The sequence below is a fragment of the Prunus mume genome, linkage group LG1 (assembly GCF_029339155.1).
Source record: "Prunus mume cultivar Tortuosa linkage group LG1, ASM2933915v1, whole genome shotgun sequence".
NCBI classification, from domain to species: Eukaryota; Viridiplantae; Streptophyta; class Magnoliopsida; order Rosales; family Rosaceae; genus Prunus; species Prunus mume.
In genome coordinates, this window is record NC_142698.1 from 10,484,699 (window position 1) to 10,502,632 (window position 17,934).

A 17,934-nucleotide genomic window follows, 5' to 3' on the forward strand; every position below is an offset into this window, starting at 1 on the left:
AGGCTTCCAACCAAAACCCTTTTAGAAGATGATATTGAGCTAGCAAACTTAGTCCCATTTCAACAATATGCATATATTTCTACTCTACAACACCATTTTGTTGAGGTGTGTAGGGACAAGAAATTTGGTGAGTTATACCATGATCACATAGAAATCCCGACTTGTGAATTCTCCACCGCCATCAATTTGTAGCCCCTTGATTTTGCAGTTGAACCAATTTTCAATCATTCATTTAAATGTGACAAACATAGTAAAGCAATCAGATTTTTTTACAAGTGGATAGAACCATACGAATTGAGTGTTATCATCAACAATGGACAAGTAATATCAGTAACTAAAATTGGAGGCAACGGGTGCCGGTCCCCACAAGTCCAGATGTAGTAAGTCAAAGCATGTGAAATTCTGTATTGAAATTGAAGTTTACAAGACTTTCCCATAGGATAAACATGACAAACCTTAATAGAAGCAACAGTACCATTAATGGGGAAATGGTGTTTATTCAAAAGAGTTTGAAAAACTAAGTGAGAAAGGTGTCCAAAGTGAGCATGCCACACATCTTGTGTCGTCCTTTCCCCATAAAACACGATCTTGTTGGTGACATTTGGTACTGCATTAATATGATATAATCTGCCAGAACTATTGCCAGTAAGGAGTACCTTGCCCGTCTTGTTGTCCTTTACACGAAAACCATTAGCATTCATTTCAAAGAAAGAATCATTATCTCGACAACATCAACGAATGCTAATCAAATTCTTTCTTATAACAGGAACACATAAGACTTCACTAAGTTCTAAAGCCTTATGTGTAGTGGATAGATTAGTGTTCCCAATATGTGTGATAGCCAAATGGTTGCCATTACCAACAATTATCGTGTATGTACATGTATGCGGTTGATCATATGGAAGAGTAGAGAGGTTTGCTGTCATGTGGTGGGTAGCCCCGGAATCAAAACACCAACTTGTATTCTCGTTGGGGTTGGCATTTGTAGCTTCTACTGTATATGCATAATTCTCAAGTTCAAGACAAACACGTGCAACATGTCCCTATTTATTACACAATTAACACATAACTTCATATCCAGCAATGGGTGTCGGCAAAAAGAGGTGGTTTCCCATCTAATAATGAACCACGTGTGATGAATGGAGTCTGCTCACTATGCTGATTAAAACCAAGCCTGGTTTGAGTGTAGGTGGATTGACCATTTTGCCCAAAATTGGACCTGTTATCATAGTTGCGATTCCAACTCATTGATCGCAGGAAAGAGTCTTGATTTGGTCGTCCTCCATCTCGGCTAGAGTGGTCACGACTAGACTGCCATCCCCGACTTTGGTTGTCACGGTTGTGATTCCAACTATTGTTGTCTCAGTTCCAACCTCGTCCACGCCCCCTTCCTGAATTCTTGCTGTAACTTTGTGATTTAGAGCCTTAAACATGGTTGTCATTGTAAGAAGGTTTATTACATTAAACCTACTAAAGTGATCTTCTAATCAACTTAGGATTACAAAGACTTATTGTTTATTAGGAACTCAAAACCTATCTCGATTAGGCAAACCTCAAACAGTGTTCAATAAGGATAATGAAGGCTTAAGGGTTCCTAGTTCTACAAGGATTGGAATGGATTAATCCTATAGCATGAAGGATATCTCTAAGTGTTTCTTGATGGGCAAGACACTTAGAGAGATGCATATAAATAGAAGGCTCCCTCCTAGATCCGAATAACACAACACAGCTAAACAGAAATTCACCCATCAGAGTTATAGCTATAAGGATCGGATTCTCAGGAGAAGAACTTCTATACCTTGCACTGCCAATCTGTTCCAGCATCATCCAATCTGCGCCAGCACCATGTCAGACTCAGGTTAGTGTTAAACATGTTATGGCTTTAAGGAATTAACATGTGGTATGTTAGTGTTAAACATGTTATGGCTTTAAGGAATTAACATGTGGTATCAGAGCCTAGTTATATCATGTTATACCTAACAAACTCGTGCAGGAAAATTAAGAATAAATAACTGACAGTTTTAAGTTATAAAGTATGAACATGATAACAGTATAAAGTATGAACTTTATCATGTTCTTAAAGTTTTCTACAGATCATTGCTTACAGTTCTTGTGCCGTGATTGAGTAAGCCAAAGCGACTCAACCATTGCATGATCACTATATTCAAGGTTTATGATCAGAATTTGCACCATGATGCAAAACATGTCGAAAGGCTTTCTGTCCAAAGATGTCAGCAGTTTGATATGTCTTGCATCATGGTGGATCGACATGGAACATGGATAGATATGGATTAGTGAAAGGTTTTCTTCTGTCTAAAGATGTAGAAGATCTTTTGCTCAGGAAATCCACATCTACTCGTTTTCCAGTGTCAATAAGCATGCTTGAATCATTGTCCAAAGATGTGATTAAGTATGTTTGATTAAAGTTCTGGGGAAATTTATATATAAAGTGCTTATCTTGTTTTAAACATGTACAGTCAATCATAACTCGATTCGAACTCTCACTGGCTCAAATTATAAGAAATGGAGAGAAGATGTGGAAATTGCTCTTGGACTTCTGGATTATGAGATGGTTCTTACTGATGAAGCTCTATCAGTACCTGCGATTGATGCATCTGCTGAGACTAAGACTAAATATGCAAAGTGGATTAAGGCCAACAAAATGGCAATTCTGATCATGAGGAGGTCTATTTCAGAAGAGGTCAGAGGCAGTATTATTGAAACTGAGAGTGCTAAGCTATTCATGGAAGCTATTGCAGAAAACTTCCAAGGATCCAAGAAAGCTGAAATTGGTTCACTCATGAGCCAGCTGATAGATATGAAATACAATGGAGAAGGCTGCATAAGAACTCATATTCTGAACATGGTTGAGATAGGAAACAAGCTGAAGGCTCTAAAAGTCCATGTGGATGAAACCATGATGGTGCACTTTGCTATTAATTCTCTACCTAGCATTTTTAGACAACTGAAAACTACTTATATTGCTCAGAATGAGATATGGTCAGTTGCTGATTTGATAGGTATATGTGTGCAGGAAGAACAAAGTATCAGAAAGGACAAAGGAAAAGAACAAGTGTATTTGGTGCAGGATACTAAGTTTAAACCAAAGGAATGGACCAAAAACAAGAACACAGATAAGCAGCAAAGGAAAGATGAGTCTGCAAAGGGCACGGGTCCAGAGGTTTGAAGTGTTTCTTTGCAAGAAATTTGGACATTTAAAGAGAGATTGCAGAAGATACAAGCGCTGGTTGGACAAACAAAAGGGAAAAGGGATTCAAAACAAAGAGGGTGCCAAACAAGGATGACTTGAAGGTGTTCGTGGGAAATGGAGAAAGAGTTAGAGTAGATTTTGTTGGTTTAGCTAGTCTTGAGTTGGAGTCAGGTTTTATTTTGGAATTAGTTGATGTCGTTTATGTTCCTTCTATGACAAGGAATTTGTTATCAGTTAGCAAGCTTGTAAAATCAAACTTACAGTTTGAGTTTGATGAGTCTGGTTTCTCCATTTTCAGAAGTAAAAGTTTTATTGGTAATGGATTATTGATCGATGGAATGTTTCGTTTGAACTGCAAATTACCAAATCAAAGTACAGAGTTGATAAATGTGTTAAGTTCAAATAACAGAAAAATCCAAAGCACTGGAAATGTTTAAAATCTACAAGGCAGAAGTGGAAAACCAGCTGAATTCTAAGATAAAAGTTGTAAGATCAGATAGGGGTGGAGAGTTCTATGGCAAGTTCACAGAAAAAGGAAGAAATCTAGGACCTTTTGCAAACTTCCTACAGCAAGAGGGCATTGTTGCACAATATACAAATCCTGGAACACCGCAGCAGAATGGTGTTTCAGAAAGAAAAAAATAGAACCTTAATAGAGATGGTGAGAAGCATGATGTGTTGTGCAAAGCTTCCTACTTTTCTATGGGGAGAAGCTTTAAAAACTGCAAACTACCTTGCCAACAGAATTCCCACCAAAGCTACAAACAACATACCCTACGAAATCTGGTGTAAAAGAAAGCCTAGCTTGGCTCATCTAAGGACACAGGGATGCAAGGCGAGGCAAAGCTGTACAATCCTATGCAGAAGAAACTTGATTCCAAAACAGTGAGCTGTTTCTTCATAGGATATCCAGATATGACAAAAGGTTATAGGTTTTATTGTCCTAAAAATAACACTAGTGGAAACACAGAGAGCAATTTTTATTGAAGAAGAGGAGGAAGGATTAGATGAAACAGATTTTGTTTTTGATGAAGTTTTGGAAACTAAGGAAACTGCAGCTGAAAACCAAACAAGAGAAGTCACTATCTTACCTTTTGATGCCTTGGAAGAAAACCAGCCAGAACTGGCTCCAGATCAGCGAATCGCTCCAGATCAGGCTGGAATCGAAGAAATGCAGACAGATCGGCCAGAATCGGCTCCAGATTTACTGACTCAGAGATCACAGAAACCTAAAAGGCCAGCCTTGTCAAATGACTACTTTGTTTACCTGCAAGAATCAGAGCATGACATCAATACTGAGGAAGACCCTGCAACTTTCAAGCAGGCCATGGAAAGTGACAAAAGTTCACAGTGGTCTGCAGCCATGGAATCTGAACTAGAATCAATGAGCAAAAATGGAGTATGGAAACTAGTTAATTTGCCATTAGGATGCAAACCTATAGGATGCAAGTGGGTTTATAAAACCAAAAGGAATGCACAAGGACAAATAGACAGGTATAAAGCCAGATTAGTGGCAAAAGGTTACACACAAGAAGAGGGAGTTGATTACAATGAAACTTTCTCCCCTGTATCAACTAAAGATTCATTTAGAGTCATAATGGCTTTGGTTGCTCATTTTGATCTGCATCTTCATCAGATGGACGTTAAGACAGCTTTCCTAAATGGAGAACTGATTGAAGAAATATATATGAAACAGGGATGGTTTTGGCTCAAAAGGGGAAGAGAATTTAGTGTGCAAGCTGCAGAAATCAATATATGGTCTAAAACAGGCATCAAGACAATGGTATCTCAAGTTTGATGAAGTTGTTAAGTCCCAAGGCTTCATTGATAATCCATTGGATGAATGCATCTATATGAAATTCAATGGAAGGAATTTCATCCTCATGCTGCTATATGTGGATGACATTCTGCTAGCAAGTAGCAATCATGTCCATGTTACATGACACTAAAAGGATGCTGTCCGATCACTTTGATATGAGTGATTTGGGAGAGGCAAACTATGTTCTTGGAATAGAAATCAGCAGGGACAGAGAAAGGAAAATGATCGGCTTATGTCAGAAGGCATATATTGAGAAAGTGCTTAGAAGGTTCAACATGGGAAACTGTACAGGATGTGATGTTCCCTTCTCAAAAGGGGATAAATTGAGCAGTGAACAATCTCCTAAGACTGAGCAAGAGAGATTGGAGATGAAGGACAAGCCCTATGCATCACTAGTAGGAAGCTTGATGTATGCACAAGTCTGCACTAGACCAGACTTGGCATTCTGCATAAGTGTTCTTGGCAGATTTCAGTCTAATCCAGGTCAAGCACATTGGATTGCAGGCAAGAAAGTATTAAGATATTTGCAGAGAACTAAAGAGTACAAACTGGTCTATAGAAAGGTTGAAAATTTGCAGCTGGAAGGATATGCAGACGCAGACTTTGCAGGATGCCAAGATACTAAGAAATGCACATCAGGAGTTGTTTTTCTATTTGCAGGTGCTGCAGTGGCATGGAAGAGCATGAAACAGCAGTATGTGTCAACCTCCACTATGCAAGCAGAATTCTTAGCAGTTTATGAAGCTACTTCAATGGCAATGTGGCTTAAAAATTTCATGTCTATGCTAAGAATTGTGGATTCAATACAGAAACCGATTCAGTTATGGAATGACAATACTGCGGCAGTATATTTTGCACAAGGAAATAAGAGATCAAATGGAATGAGGCATTTGCATTTAAAGTTCTTATCTGCGAAGGAAAAGATTCGAGATGGAGAGACTGCTCTAAGTCACATTGGCACAGATTTTATGATTGCAGATCCTTTGAATAAAGGGTTGCCTAATCATGTTTTTCACAGGCATGTGGCAAGCATGGGATTGCAATTCAGTTTTGATGCCTAAAGTCAGTGGGAGTCAGTGGGAGCTAGAGTTCTTACAGTTATGTTTTAATTCTGATTTTGTTAACTAGTTTTATCTAGACAGTTTTATTTTGCAGATTTAATTGAATTACTTTTATACAATGTTCTGCATTTGCTATTTATGGATGACAAATAGAACAAAGGCCAAACTGTAATCATGTCAACATTATGTTTACAGTTTGAATCTATGAATGAGTCATTAAAGATTGTTCAAACCTTGGTAGTTTTGAAGGGTGGGCAAAGAACTGTTCAGTTTTGTCACACATACAGTAAAACCAAAAACAGTTCTTGTTTTTCAATCCAGTTGGAAGCCTTATGTGTTTTGCAGATTCATGTATGTGATTATAAAAGTCTTGGATGTTATATATCCATGTACTTCGATAGTCCTTTATGAATTTTTCAAAATGACAGTGGCTTGATAAAAGGAACAAGAGAATTTTGAGTTCCACATGGCCATTAAGTAATGAACAATAAGTCTAAATTGATTATTTGATCAAGTGGGAGAATGTAAGAAGGTTTATTACATTAAACCTACTAAAGTGATCTTCTAATCAACTTAGGATTACAAAGACTTATTGTTTATTAGGAACTCAAAACCTATCTCGATTAGGCAAGCCTCAAACAGTGTTCAATAAGGATAATGAAGGCTTAAGGGTTCCTAGTTCTACAAGGATTGGAATGGATTAATCTTATAGCATGAAGGATATCTCTAAGTGTTTCTTGATGGGCAAGACACTTAGAGAGATGCATATAAATAGAAGGCTCCCTCCTAGATCCGAATAACACAACACAGCTAAACAGAAATTCACCCATCAGAGTTATAGCTATAAGGATCGGATTCTCAGGAGAAGAACTTCTATACCTTGCACTGCCAATCTGTTCCAAAGCATCATCCAATCTGCGCCAGCACCATGTCAGACTCAGGTTAGTGTTAAACATGTTATGGCTTTAAGGAATTAACAGTCATCAGTTACAACACGATCGGTGGACAGAGCGACACCTTTGGAAAGAGATAGGGAATTCATTCTCTTTAATAGCTGTTCTTCCTATTTAATCAGATCAAAAAATTTGTCAAATGCAAGTTTGGGCCTAAGATGGAGTGATGTAATGAACTCTTTGTACTCGTGTCCAATTCCATCCAATATGTATTCAATAAATTCTTCATCTAACATGGTGGTCCCGACTGCTGTGAGGGAGTCGAAAAGTGAGTTGGCGTGCATCAGGTAATCAGCAACGGGCTGTTCAGAATCTCTTTTGAGGGTGCGGATTTACGGAGATATGTCTTGGACAGTGGAGAAAGCCTTCGTTCAAGTAAATCCCAGGCTTCGTGGGCCATAGTACATGGGATGATGAGAGTTTTGATGGTTCAGGATGTCGTAGCTTTAATCCAACGCAGGACTAACTTGTCCTTTGAGTACGCTGGATTTGGTGTTCCATCAGTAAGCTTCTTCTAGGGGTGGGTCTTATATGTGATGACGTCTTCTAGATCTTGAAGTTCTAGAATGTCCATGAATTGAGATCTCCAAGACAGATGATTATTCTTGTCCATAGGTGTGGTGAAAAGATAAGAGACGTTGAAAGAAGTTGGGATTGGAAACATGTTGTCTTTTGAGGTTGTATCTGTGGTTGATTTGTTGGGATGAGAATTAACAGAGGAGGAGAGAGGAGAATCTTGAGTGTTGGTCATAGGTGAGACCTTCAAATAATTAAAACCATCCACATCATTGGTTTTGTTTTGACTTGACAAGAAGGCTTTCTTTGTGCAACGAGTTTCTTCACTTTCAGTCTAAAGACCAAATTTTGGTTTGAAGAAGAGTCGTTGGCAGCAAGTTGTGCATCCATTTTAGCTTTGGCAAGTCTTTCCTCTTTTTTTCCTTTTTCTTGTTCGAATTTTGTAGCAACGACCTGATGCTTTGGTGCATTCTTTTCTTTCTGATTTTGAAAGGAATTTCTAAGGCTTTGCATACTTCCATTTGCAGATTGACATCATTTGAGAGGGCTATCATACCACTAATTGAGGTGCTGCCTTTGTTTTGTCTCATTTGCCTCATGTCTTGCCAGCAACAAACTGAGAAACTTTTATAATATTTGCAATTTGCTGCGGAGAAGTATTGTCTTAGTAACTTGCGTAGGCAGTCTGGCTTGGGATTTTTCTTTGTCGGCAACTTTTGGAGCACGAGACGTGGATGTGAGTCCTCTTTGTTCAATAGTCATCAGCTTTTGTAAATTTTCTGGCAATCAACAATACCTGCATACCTTTTTAGTATTTTCTTTTATATTTTCTCCTGTTCATGCATATGAGTGACTCTAAAACAGAGTTGTTGATTTTCTCCCTTTGCAGCGCGTTTTGCCATCTCTTATTTCTCCAATTTGCAGATCCGGAATTTTGCTGTGCTGAAGGTGGGTTGGGCATGTAACAAAGCATTTGGGATTTTTGCCTTTTTTTTTCAGCTCACTAGTGGTCCCTTTTTATAGACCAAGAGAAATTAAAGGGAGTGGAGTCAGTTATGGGCTCACGTACTGTATGGGTACCGTATGTGGGAGTAACTTCCCATTTTCAGTCAGGCCTAAACTCCACACTCCAAAGTCACGTACATGAAGCATATTCTGTTAGTGCTTTGAATATATTAATATTTTTTGTAAAAAATATTAAAAGCACACAAGACCATTTTAACTATGAGCCCAACTTCTTTAAATTTGGGCCAAAATTTAATTTAATTCAATGAATTTTTATTTCAACACCAGGTACATAACCTTAGAACTACAAAAGTGCCAAGAACACCAACTAGAACCCAAGGACAGGTCTAGGAACAACAGAGCTCAGCACAGAAAAGGTAAAAACAACAAAATACAATAACCAAGCCATGAGACCCCTAGCTCCTAAACCTCTCCTCTTTTCTCTGTATCTTGTGTCTCCCAAATCCCAATTCCCACATCCCCTCAAGTGTTCAAAATTCAAATAAAATTATATCTAAATCAAAATCGAAATACAACGTTTATTCTCATCCTCAATTGACTAAGTCTCTAGAAACATGCAAAAGTTATTTTAGGCAATCTTCAATGTATTTGCAACGTCAATGACAAATCGATATCTAACATCAACTTTGAGAAGACGTTCCGTGGCAGTATTCAAATAATCAATTGGGATAACTTCAATGTCAGATGTTATGTTGTGTTCGGCTGCAAAGTCGATCATCTCTTGTGTCTCCTTAATACCTCCAATGCAACTGCCAGCAATTATCTTCCTTCCTGTAATTCCAGAATTTAGGGTTTGTTAAAGAATGTTAATTTTTTAACCAAAAAGAAATTATAAAATAATCCTTAATCTTCGTTTTTACACATTCACATGCTTACCCAAGACCAATGGAGTAATTGGAAGCTCAAAAGGCTTCTCTGGTAGACCAACCATCACAAGTTTCCCATCACACTTCAACAAACCAATTAAAGGCAACAGAGGGTGGACTGCAGAAACCGTGTCAATGATACCATCCATTGTGCCCATGGCAGCCTACAAAATTAACATGACAAAATACTAATTAGGATGATTATAATCATTACCATTATCAATGAAAATTGTTCAAATATTTACCTTCATTTGATCTTGTTCACGGCTGACCAAAAAGGCATCAGCTTTGAGACTTTTAATAGCTTCGTCCTTCTTATTAGGGGATGTACTGATCACTGTAACCCTAGCCCCCAAAGCCTTGGCAAACTTGACGGCCACATGGCCTAGACCACCAAGGCCAACCACCCCAACATGCATGCCGGGTTTGTCGAGTCCGTAATGTCTCAAGGGGCTGTAAGTTGTGATCCCGGCACATAGGAGAGGGGCAGCTCCGTCAAGGGGAATGTTGTCAGGAATACGAATTACGAAGCCCTCCTCCGTGACCATGAAGTCAGAGTATCCTCCATATGTGATGGTTCCATCGTGGTACTTGCCACCATAGGTTAGTATATATTTGGGGCAGTAATTCTCAAGGTTGTGGGAACAATTGTCACATGATCCGCAAGAACCCACCATGCATCCAACACCGACTTTGTCTCCAACCTTGAATTTTTGTACCTTGCTCCCTACCTCTGTCACAACACCGACAATCTCATGCCTGCATTATGTGATTTAATTAAGTTCAGATTTAATGTTAGTTAATTAAACTCATGCAATATTTCAGGTACTAATTTTCTCTATATTGATCATTTGGTATTAGACCTACCCAGGAACCAAAGGATATTTAGAACTTCCCCAGTCATTCTTTGCCGTGTGAAGGTCGGTATGGCATATCCCACAATATAATACTTTGAATGTCACGTCTTTTTCTCCCGTTGCCCTGCAACCAATTAAATCAGTTCAATTTTATAGAACTAAATCAAAACATGAGATAATGCATGGAGAGGACAAGAAAAGCCTATGATCATGCTGCATTCTATCCCCTTGTAGATATAAATGGAAAGTTTATTAATTTCGTCAGGTTATTAAGACATGAAAAACTTAAATCAAATGGATTTTAAACCTAAAAAATAACAAACCTAATCTTTTTTTATTTATTTGTCTTTCCTAAAGAAGAAACTATTAATGTCGAAAATAAATAACCTTCTTGAGAATTTGAAGGGAGATAAAACACCGGATGAATCCCTTGCAGCCCATCCAATGGCCTTCTTAGGGTGTTCTTCCTCTGGAGATTTCGCCATTTTCTCTCTTCTAAGTATTTTCTTTCTTATTAGTTATTATTTTCTCTGATAGTGTATATTAACTAATTATATACAACTTTCTTGTGACGTGCTAGTCTTTCGGGAGTTTTTGCTGACATAAATCCAACTTTCTTGGCTTCTTCTTAGTCTGAATCCAATTTTTCGGGTGGCCATACAACTGTCCCAGGAAAGTACATTCACGTCATTACAATATTTCGTTTGAACCTACCTTTCGTTTGATGATTTAAAAGAAATTAAACATTTTGATTTACATATATGTTTTAATTAAAAAAAAACATTTGACTGCTTACAAAACAAAAATTTTGATACTTTCCCTGAATTATTTATACATACAAACCAAACAATTAGTTATAATCCTCATTCACTTGATTATACTCGCGCATTTCATCTTCTTGGGAAAGTTATATATACTTATTCATCATGCCTTAACCACTACAAGGAAACCTTTTGGCGACCACCACGTTTGGTCGCTAAAAGGCCTTATTTCGTCGCCATAATGGTCACTGAAACGTCGTGGCTGAAAGTTCCAGCCAACGGAAATTGACGTTCGTCGCCAAAACCTTTAAGCGACCACATATTTTCGTCACCTAACAGAATTTAGTTGGTCGCCTATGAAGGAGAGTTCCCCCTAAAACACCAAATTTTGGCGCAGGGATCAGGCGACCAAATTTATTCATCGACTATAGGTCCGCGACTACTGGATTTCGTCGCAAAAACATTTTTTGTTGTTTTTTTTTTCCTAATTTTTTTTTCATAGAAATAAGTTTTCTTACAAACAGTAAATAAACATATTGTAATTTCGTGAAACAATAGATTTAGGTAAGCTAAAGCATAGAAATGACATAAAGGTTTTTCACATTTAAAGGCACACGAGCATAGTAGTCATTTAAGTACACATAAAAGGTGGTACCCTATATCCAATAAAAATAAGCAGAAATGAATAAAGAACTCTCCACTCAAGTCTAAAGCTCAGGCTCCAAAATTTCTTGCCCTTTGCAACCCCAAGTTTTGCATTCATTATTTCTCCACATTAGGACTAGAGACCAAGCCTGTGGGATAGGGGGGTCGTGATCTGATCTCTTGGAAGTTCTAATCTCTACCAGTTGTTGCTTCACCTCAAACTCATCCATCATCTTCCTCTACAAAAGAAATAAAATAAAGCAACATCAATATGTACACATATGTATAAATATGTATATACACAGTACTACAAAAGAAAAATTGGTATTAATATGGTACATCTTTGCTCTGTTCCATTGGAACCATCACTCCTTTTATTGCTATATATGCAGATGAGTAGAAGTACAAACAAGCCCAATTTAAATTCTCCAACTTACATACACATCAAGAAAAGACAAACTTAAACTCAACGCAGACTAATTTCCTTATAAAAATGGAGTTCAAATAAGTTAATGCACTTTAATTTAAAACTGAAGAAAGAAAACTTACTCTTGCATATCTTTGGCCCTGCTCCCACTGATCTCAGACTTACTATTTTTCAGAGGAAAAGGGCTGTCTGGGAGGCAAAAAACAGGAAAGTTATAACAGTAAGGATAGAAAGAGCAGTGAAAGTTTTGATGCCTAATCATAAATAAGTAGACTTAAATCATATTCCTTTTGCCAGTCCAATATATGAATTCAAATTCCTTTCCATTTATGGTACTACAATATGCATCTCCTGTACCATCATCATTGACTAGCAGCTCTAAGCATATACAGAAAATCAGGGGATAAAAGAAACAAGAAGTACATTAAAAAAAAAAAGGAAAAGAAAAGGAAAAACTCACTATTCTGCTGCAAAAGTTAGTCCTCTGGTCTTAAAATCATGGATGCTTTACCAGCTAATGTAAGTTAGTAATTTCAACCTTCTACATATTGCCAACCTAAAAATTTGAGAACTACTTGAACTTATAATAAACAAGATTAAAACTGACAAACAAAAAATAATAACCTGTTAAACAGCTGTAAGTGACCCCCTTGTATGATCAAATTAGTTCTCTCTGTTCAAAAAGACAATAAAAATAAGATAAGATCTCCTCTCTCCAACAAAAAGAAATGGATCTATATGAGAATGTTTATGCACGGTCTAAACCAAGAAAACTAATTTTAGAAAATACAAACATAGCAAATCACTTAATTTTGAGAGAGCTTTAGATCAAATTACTCTTCAAAATCAAAATAGTATATGCCTCCACCCTCCTAAGTTCAACTAATCATCATAATTCAAGCAAATGCCAAAAGCATTATTCTTTTGCTCATTTAACCCAAAACAACATAATAAAACCAATCACAAAAAGCACCAAATATTCAAGAGAAAGCCCCAAGATAAAACTAAATGGTCCAAAACTAGGTTGTGGTGTCTCCCAAGTCCAAAGGTAGAAAGAAATTATTTTTAGGTAAAGGTATGAAAACAAGGGAAGCACAAAAAATCTTAAAAGGAGGTTAAAACAACATGTATAACCCCAACAATACACAACATGAAAAAATCGACCTATGTAAAAGGTACAGGTTCCTCATTTCAAATTAGGAATATTAAATAAAAAATAAAAGGCAAGTGCTATTTATTAAGTTGGTCACCGATATTATCCACATACAAAGAACCATAAACTAAAATGAAGATAGATGACAGACGCAAGAGGAACGAAAAGAAAAGAAAAAAACTTGTTTCAGTTTCGAGCTATTTGATAATTCAATGACCCTTGCGTGAGTCAGACAGTGTTGATGTAGCAGCAAGTGGAGTAGAGAAATCTGGAGGGGAGGGAATGGCAAATAACTCATGGAAGAAATCTGAGGGAGAGGAAGAGAGGTTGGGTACATGAGTGATTGGTCATCGACGAAGGATTGCGCTGGCAGAGTCGATGGAGGATTTACTTGAAGGCGTTGGTTGTGTTGTGTGGGAGATGAAGAGAGTAAAGGAAAGGAATTGGGGGAATCGACGGGTTTTGGGGAAATTTTTTGTTTTTTTTTTTTTTTGGTTTTTTTGTGTTTGAATTTAGTCTAAAAATCAACCACAAAACCCAAAAGGCCAAAGAAGTCTAGTTTTAATACTTTAGATGCCTACCTCTCCATGATCAGCAACCAATTTGTTGGTCGCTAAACCTGACGAAATTTTTGGGCGGCAACTTTCATTTGCAAACGAACCAAGTAAACTTTAGAGACCAAATATTTTGGTCAGATTTAATTTTAGATTTCGCGGGCAACCAGGATTGAAAAAGGGCGACCAAAATTGCATTTGGTCGCTAATTCATTGAACAGCGTCGAAATATTTTGGTTGCCCTTCGAAAAGATTTTTCTCACCAATTAGTTGGTTGAAGTCTTAATCCAATCTCACAAAACTTTTGGTGACGAAAATACAAAATGTCCTTGCTAATAAATCTATTGGGCGACCAAAGTTGCGTTGGTCGCCAGAAATTGGGCACAAAAAAGGTTTTTTCTTATAGTGCTTTCATGTATGGACCGATCGAAATGACATTTGTTTGATAAATTGAGGTACAATTGAGGAATTTCTCAAATAAAATCTCGTCAAAAAATAATAATAAAAATAATTTAAAAAAATAATAATCAACAACAACATTTTATTTTTGTATGCCCAAAATTTTAAAACAGTGCTACTTTTTGCGGTGTTTGTTTTTTATTTTTATATGTGAATCAACGAGCGTAAGTTATCATGTCTCAGTGCAAATAGAATAGAAAAGAAAGACAAAGCCCATTACAAAAATCCAGCAAAGGTAGCATGACCCAAAAGATTACGAAGCCCATAAACGGAGCAATACAAATACAAAAAGGTCCAAATTCCACTTGTGCAACAGAATAGTCAATTTTGTGGAGTTATCATGTCTGTGCCTCCACATTATTTCTTAAAGCATATAGAAATCTGCAAGGACTTATAGATCAACTCAAGTAGTTAAGAACATTTACTATTTCATTCAAAATTTTAGATACGTTTATCCCTTTTTTCAATATCGCTTGAATATAAAAAATAAAAAATAAAGGCGTAAAGAGACATAAAATATATTTATATTTTTAAAATTAAATGATGATTGTGCTCGTTTCCATTTAATTAAGAGCGAGAGGCTCAATTGGGACCACTAGATTGACAGGAAAATTGTCGTCCTGAATAGCATGAATGGGGCCAGACAATATTAGACTAGCACATAGGCTTCGGAAGTAAGTCGGTCACATAGAGGGAAAGTTAATCAGATATCTAATCAACAATCATAATTTTCACGTGACAAGTCAATAAAGAAAACAAGTAGAAGAACAAAGAAAGTAGTTGGTGGAAACTGAACTCGAACTCAATTCATTGACTGAAACAAAAATACAATTTAAATAGAACGTACAAGCCCAAACTAGGCAGGAAAACATGGAACAACAATCCCATGACCAACACGACTAACAGTTACTACTTAGACTCCCACAACATATATAATGGGATGCTCTTATAATATAGGTAAAACCACAGCTGACCTCCTAAACTAGATAAGTCTTAACAAAATTTAAGAGCTAGACTTCAATGTGTTTCCGATGTCGATAACAAATCGGTATCTGACATCTGCTTTGACAAGGCGCTCCATGGCAGTGTTCAGATAATCAATCGGGATAACCTCGATGTCAGCTGTTATGTTGTGTTTGGCTGCAAAGTCAATCATCTCTTGTGTCTCCTTCATTCCTCCAATGCAACTGCCGCCTACTATCTTCCTTCCTAGAATATTAATTGAAGAACAAATTGAAATGTTTGTTAACAACTTTAATATATACACAATGAACCAATTCAAATTATTGCACACTTCTGGAGTACTTACCCATGAGCAAAGGAAAAACTGGAAGCTCCAGAGGCTTCTCTGGTGCACCAACCATCACAAGCTTTCCATGAGACTTCAACAAACCAATCAAAGGCAAAAGAGGGTGGACGGCAGAAACCGTGTCGATGATGCCATCCATTGTGCCCAGGGCAGCCTACAAATCAAATCAACAAAAGTAATTAACCCACAAAACCTACACATGTGACAATCCAGTAAATAAAGTCAACGTAATTATTCAAAAAATCACCTGCATTTGATCTTGGTCACGACTGATCAAAAATGAATCAGCATGGAGATGTTCAATAGCTTCTTCCTTCTTATTAGGGGAGGTGCTGATCACTGTAACCTTAACCCCCATAGCCTTGGCAAACTTCACGGCGACGTGCCCTAAACCGCCTAGACCAACAACACCGACATGCATACCAGGTTTGTCAAGCCCGAAATATCTCAAGGGGCTGTAAGTTGTAATCCCAGCACATAGGAGAGGAGCAGCTCCATCAAGAGGTAGGCTGTCCGGAACACGAACGATGAAGTGTTCATCGGCCACCATGACATCGGAGTAACCGCCATATGTGGTGGTTCCGTCAAGGTACTTGGAACCATAGGTGAGTATCATTTTGGGGCAGTAATTCTCATGGTTGTTGGCACAACTGTCACAAGAATGGCAAGATCCCACCATGCATCCAACACCTACCTTGTCTCCAACTTTGAATTTTTCTACTTTGCTTCCTACCTCTGTCACTACGCCAACAATTTCATGCCTGCATTGCCCCAAATAAATTCACTTTTAGGAATGCGTTCATTGAAAAGCTTGAGTTAATTAACTTACATTCACATCACCCATCAGTAAATGCTCTGGTCTGACTGTAAACTTGTGATAATTCTTGCAAGTATTTTTCTTAATTTTCTTTTGGCATGCCCTGCCTTTCATTGTCACCAATCAAATAAAAGTTTTTCAGAAAAAAAAAAAAGTTAATTTGAAAACTTTATAGTAAACTAAAGTCATAAAAAACATATATTGAGAAAAAGACACATGCATTTAGGACAAATGCAACATACATCATACTTAAGCGTTTCGGTTTATTTTTTAAGGAGCTAAATTTTGCTCTTTTTAAATTAAGAATTTGTTATTAACACTTGAATTAAAAATCATGGCGTATTTCTCGCTAGAATTGATTCGATGCAAATTTCAATAGTTCCTCTACCAATATATCCAAAAAGAAAATCAACGACTAACTAAACTAAAGTCATGTTTGACAAATGACAACGTACCCGGGGACCAGAGGATAAGTAGAAGAACCCCATTCATTCTTCACCATGTGAAGGTCCGAATGGCATATCCCACAGTACAACACTTTGAATGACACATCTTTCTCTCCAGTTTCTCTGCAACCAAATCAATTCAATTTTAGACATAGTCCAAGAACTCAGATCTTGACATTAAAGCATGCATAAATCCTAAACTTCTTTTGTACTAACTGAATATGTGTCGGCTTTTCATCGTCATTATAACATGTTACATGGTGTTACAGCTGCAAAATCATTTTTACTGATTACGAAAAAAAAAAAAAATAATAATCAAACAGGTACTGATTCAAATTTCAATCCCAGTTTGCTCCTTTTTGTATCTTCCCCATTTCATTGAACCATTGTGCTTTTTAAGAACTGCATTTAGACAAATCTAGGAATGGAATAAAAATGGTAAAAAACCAAACAAAAAATGAATGGGAAATTAGGTTATATAGAATAATAACCTTCTTGAGAATTTGAAGGGAGAAAGAACACCAGATGAATCTCTAGCAGCCCATCCAAAGGCCTTTTTGGGGTGTTCTTGCTCTGTAGAAACCACCATTTTTGCTCTCAAGATATAACTAGCACAGAGCAACTAAAAGAGAAAATGACTCTGAGAATTTGATTAATAAAGTGAGAAGAAGTATGAGAGAGCTAGAGAGACGGTGAGAGAGAGTAGGCAAGGGAAGAGTTGTTTATATATAGATGTGGAAGACGTGAGGTGGGGACACTGGGGTTTTGCTGTTGCGCTGGGCTGACGTATTGGGTGAGCAAATGGAAAATCAAACAAGGTTCTTTTCCACAAAAAAGTAATGACGTTCACATTGGGTAAGAGATTACGGCCACAACTTATGGTTGATTCTAGAGAATTCCATTATTTTCGGGTATGACGTTTTAGGACAGTTTTGTGTGTACAACAACTCTATTTTGTGAGAGACCGAGGCTTTAGTAGAATTAGTTGTCATTAGGCTAAGTCGTAGCCGTTTTGGTTTTAGATGCAGGTCCTTTGATTTTTATTACTTTTTTT

General features: G+C 37.2%; 2 protein-coding genes, 2 long non-coding RNA genes and 1 pseudogene across 5 annotated transcripts; 2 read left to right on the forward strand and 3 right to left on the reverse strand.

The window, feature by feature from the left end:
* Window positions 1–1,536: 1,536 nt before the first annotated feature.
* Window positions 1,537–3,539, forward strand: LOC148920996 (uncharacterized; annotated as a pseudogene). Its single transcript, XR_016123188.1, has 2 exons — window positions 1,537–1,858; window positions 2,478–3,539. The product of XR_016123188.1 is annotated as an uncharacterized LOC148920996 (transcript).
* Window positions 3,540–7,053: 3,514 nt separating this feature from the next.
* LOC148920997 (uncharacterized) lies at window positions 7,054–8,847 on the forward strand. Its single transcript, XR_016123173.1, has 3 exons — window positions 7,054–7,960; window positions 8,088–8,296; window positions 8,450–8,847. It is a non-coding gene; the product is annotated as an uncharacterized LOC148920997 (long non-coding RNA).
* A 7-nt stretch (window positions 8,848–8,854) lies between these two features.
* On the reverse strand, window positions 8,855–10,810 carry LOC103335267 (putative mannitol dehydrogenase). Its single transcript, XM_008238280.3, has 5 exons — window positions 10,697–10,810; window positions 10,320–10,433; window positions 9,698–10,211; window positions 9,463–9,616; window positions 8,855–9,357 (listed from the first exon to the last, which is right to left on the reverse strand). The coding sequence occupies exons 1-5, from the start codon at window positions 10,792–10,794 to the stop codon at window positions 9,155–9,157; spliced, it is 1,083 nt and encodes a 360-aa protein (XP_008236502.2). The 5' UTR covers window positions 10,795–10,810; the 3' UTR covers window positions 8,855–9,154.
* Window positions 10,811–11,673: 863 nt separating this feature from the next.
* Window positions 11,674–12,853, reverse strand: LOC148920998 (uncharacterized). Its single transcript, XR_016123171.1, has 3 exons — window positions 12,767–12,853; window positions 12,265–12,331; window positions 11,674–11,954 (listed from the first exon to the last, which is right to left on the reverse strand). It is a non-coding gene; the product is annotated as an uncharacterized LOC148920998 (long non-coding RNA).
* A 2,235-nt stretch (window positions 12,854–15,088) lies between these two features.
* LOC103335277 (putative mannitol dehydrogenase) lies at window positions 15,089–17,582 on the reverse strand. Its single transcript, XM_008238291.2, has 5 exons — window positions 17,372–17,582; window positions 16,890–17,003; window positions 15,865–16,378; window positions 15,618–15,771; window positions 15,089–15,517 (listed from the first exon to the last, which is right to left on the reverse strand). Exons 1-5 carry the CDS (start codon window positions 17,467–17,469, stop codon window positions 15,312–15,314), a joined length of 1,086 nt encoding a protein of 361 aa, XP_008236513.2. The 5' UTR covers window positions 17,470–17,582; the 3' UTR covers window positions 15,089–15,311.
* Window positions 17,583–17,934: the final 352 nt, after the last annotated feature.

Bases quoted from the DNA above. Each gene is read 5' to 3' on its own strand.
- LOC103335267 (XM_008238280.3), bottom strand. From the start codon at position 10,794: ATGGCGAAATCTCCAGAGGAAGAACACCCTAAGAAGGCCATTGGATGG. The intron at 10,434-10,696 runs GTTATTTATTTT...AATTGGTTGCAG, and splicing joins CCCTTCAAATTCTCAAGAAG to GGCAACGGGAGAAAAAGACG. The intron at 10,212-10,319 runs GTAGGTCTAATA...CACATAATGCAG, and splicing joins AAATATCCTTTGGTTCCTGG to GCATGAGATTGTCGGTGTTG.
- LOC103335277 (XM_008238291.2), bottom strand. From the start codon at position 17,469: ATGGTGGTTTCTACAGAGCAAGAACACCCCAAAAAGGCCTTTGGATGG. The intron at 17,004-17,371 runs GTTATTATTCTA...ATTTGGTTGCAG, and splicing joins CCCTTCAAATTCTCAAGAAG to AGAAACTGGAGAGAAAGATG. The intron at 16,379-16,889 runs GTACGTTGTCAT...GGGGCAATGCAG, and splicing joins ACTTATCCTCTGGTCCCCGG to GCATGAAATTGTTGGCGTAG.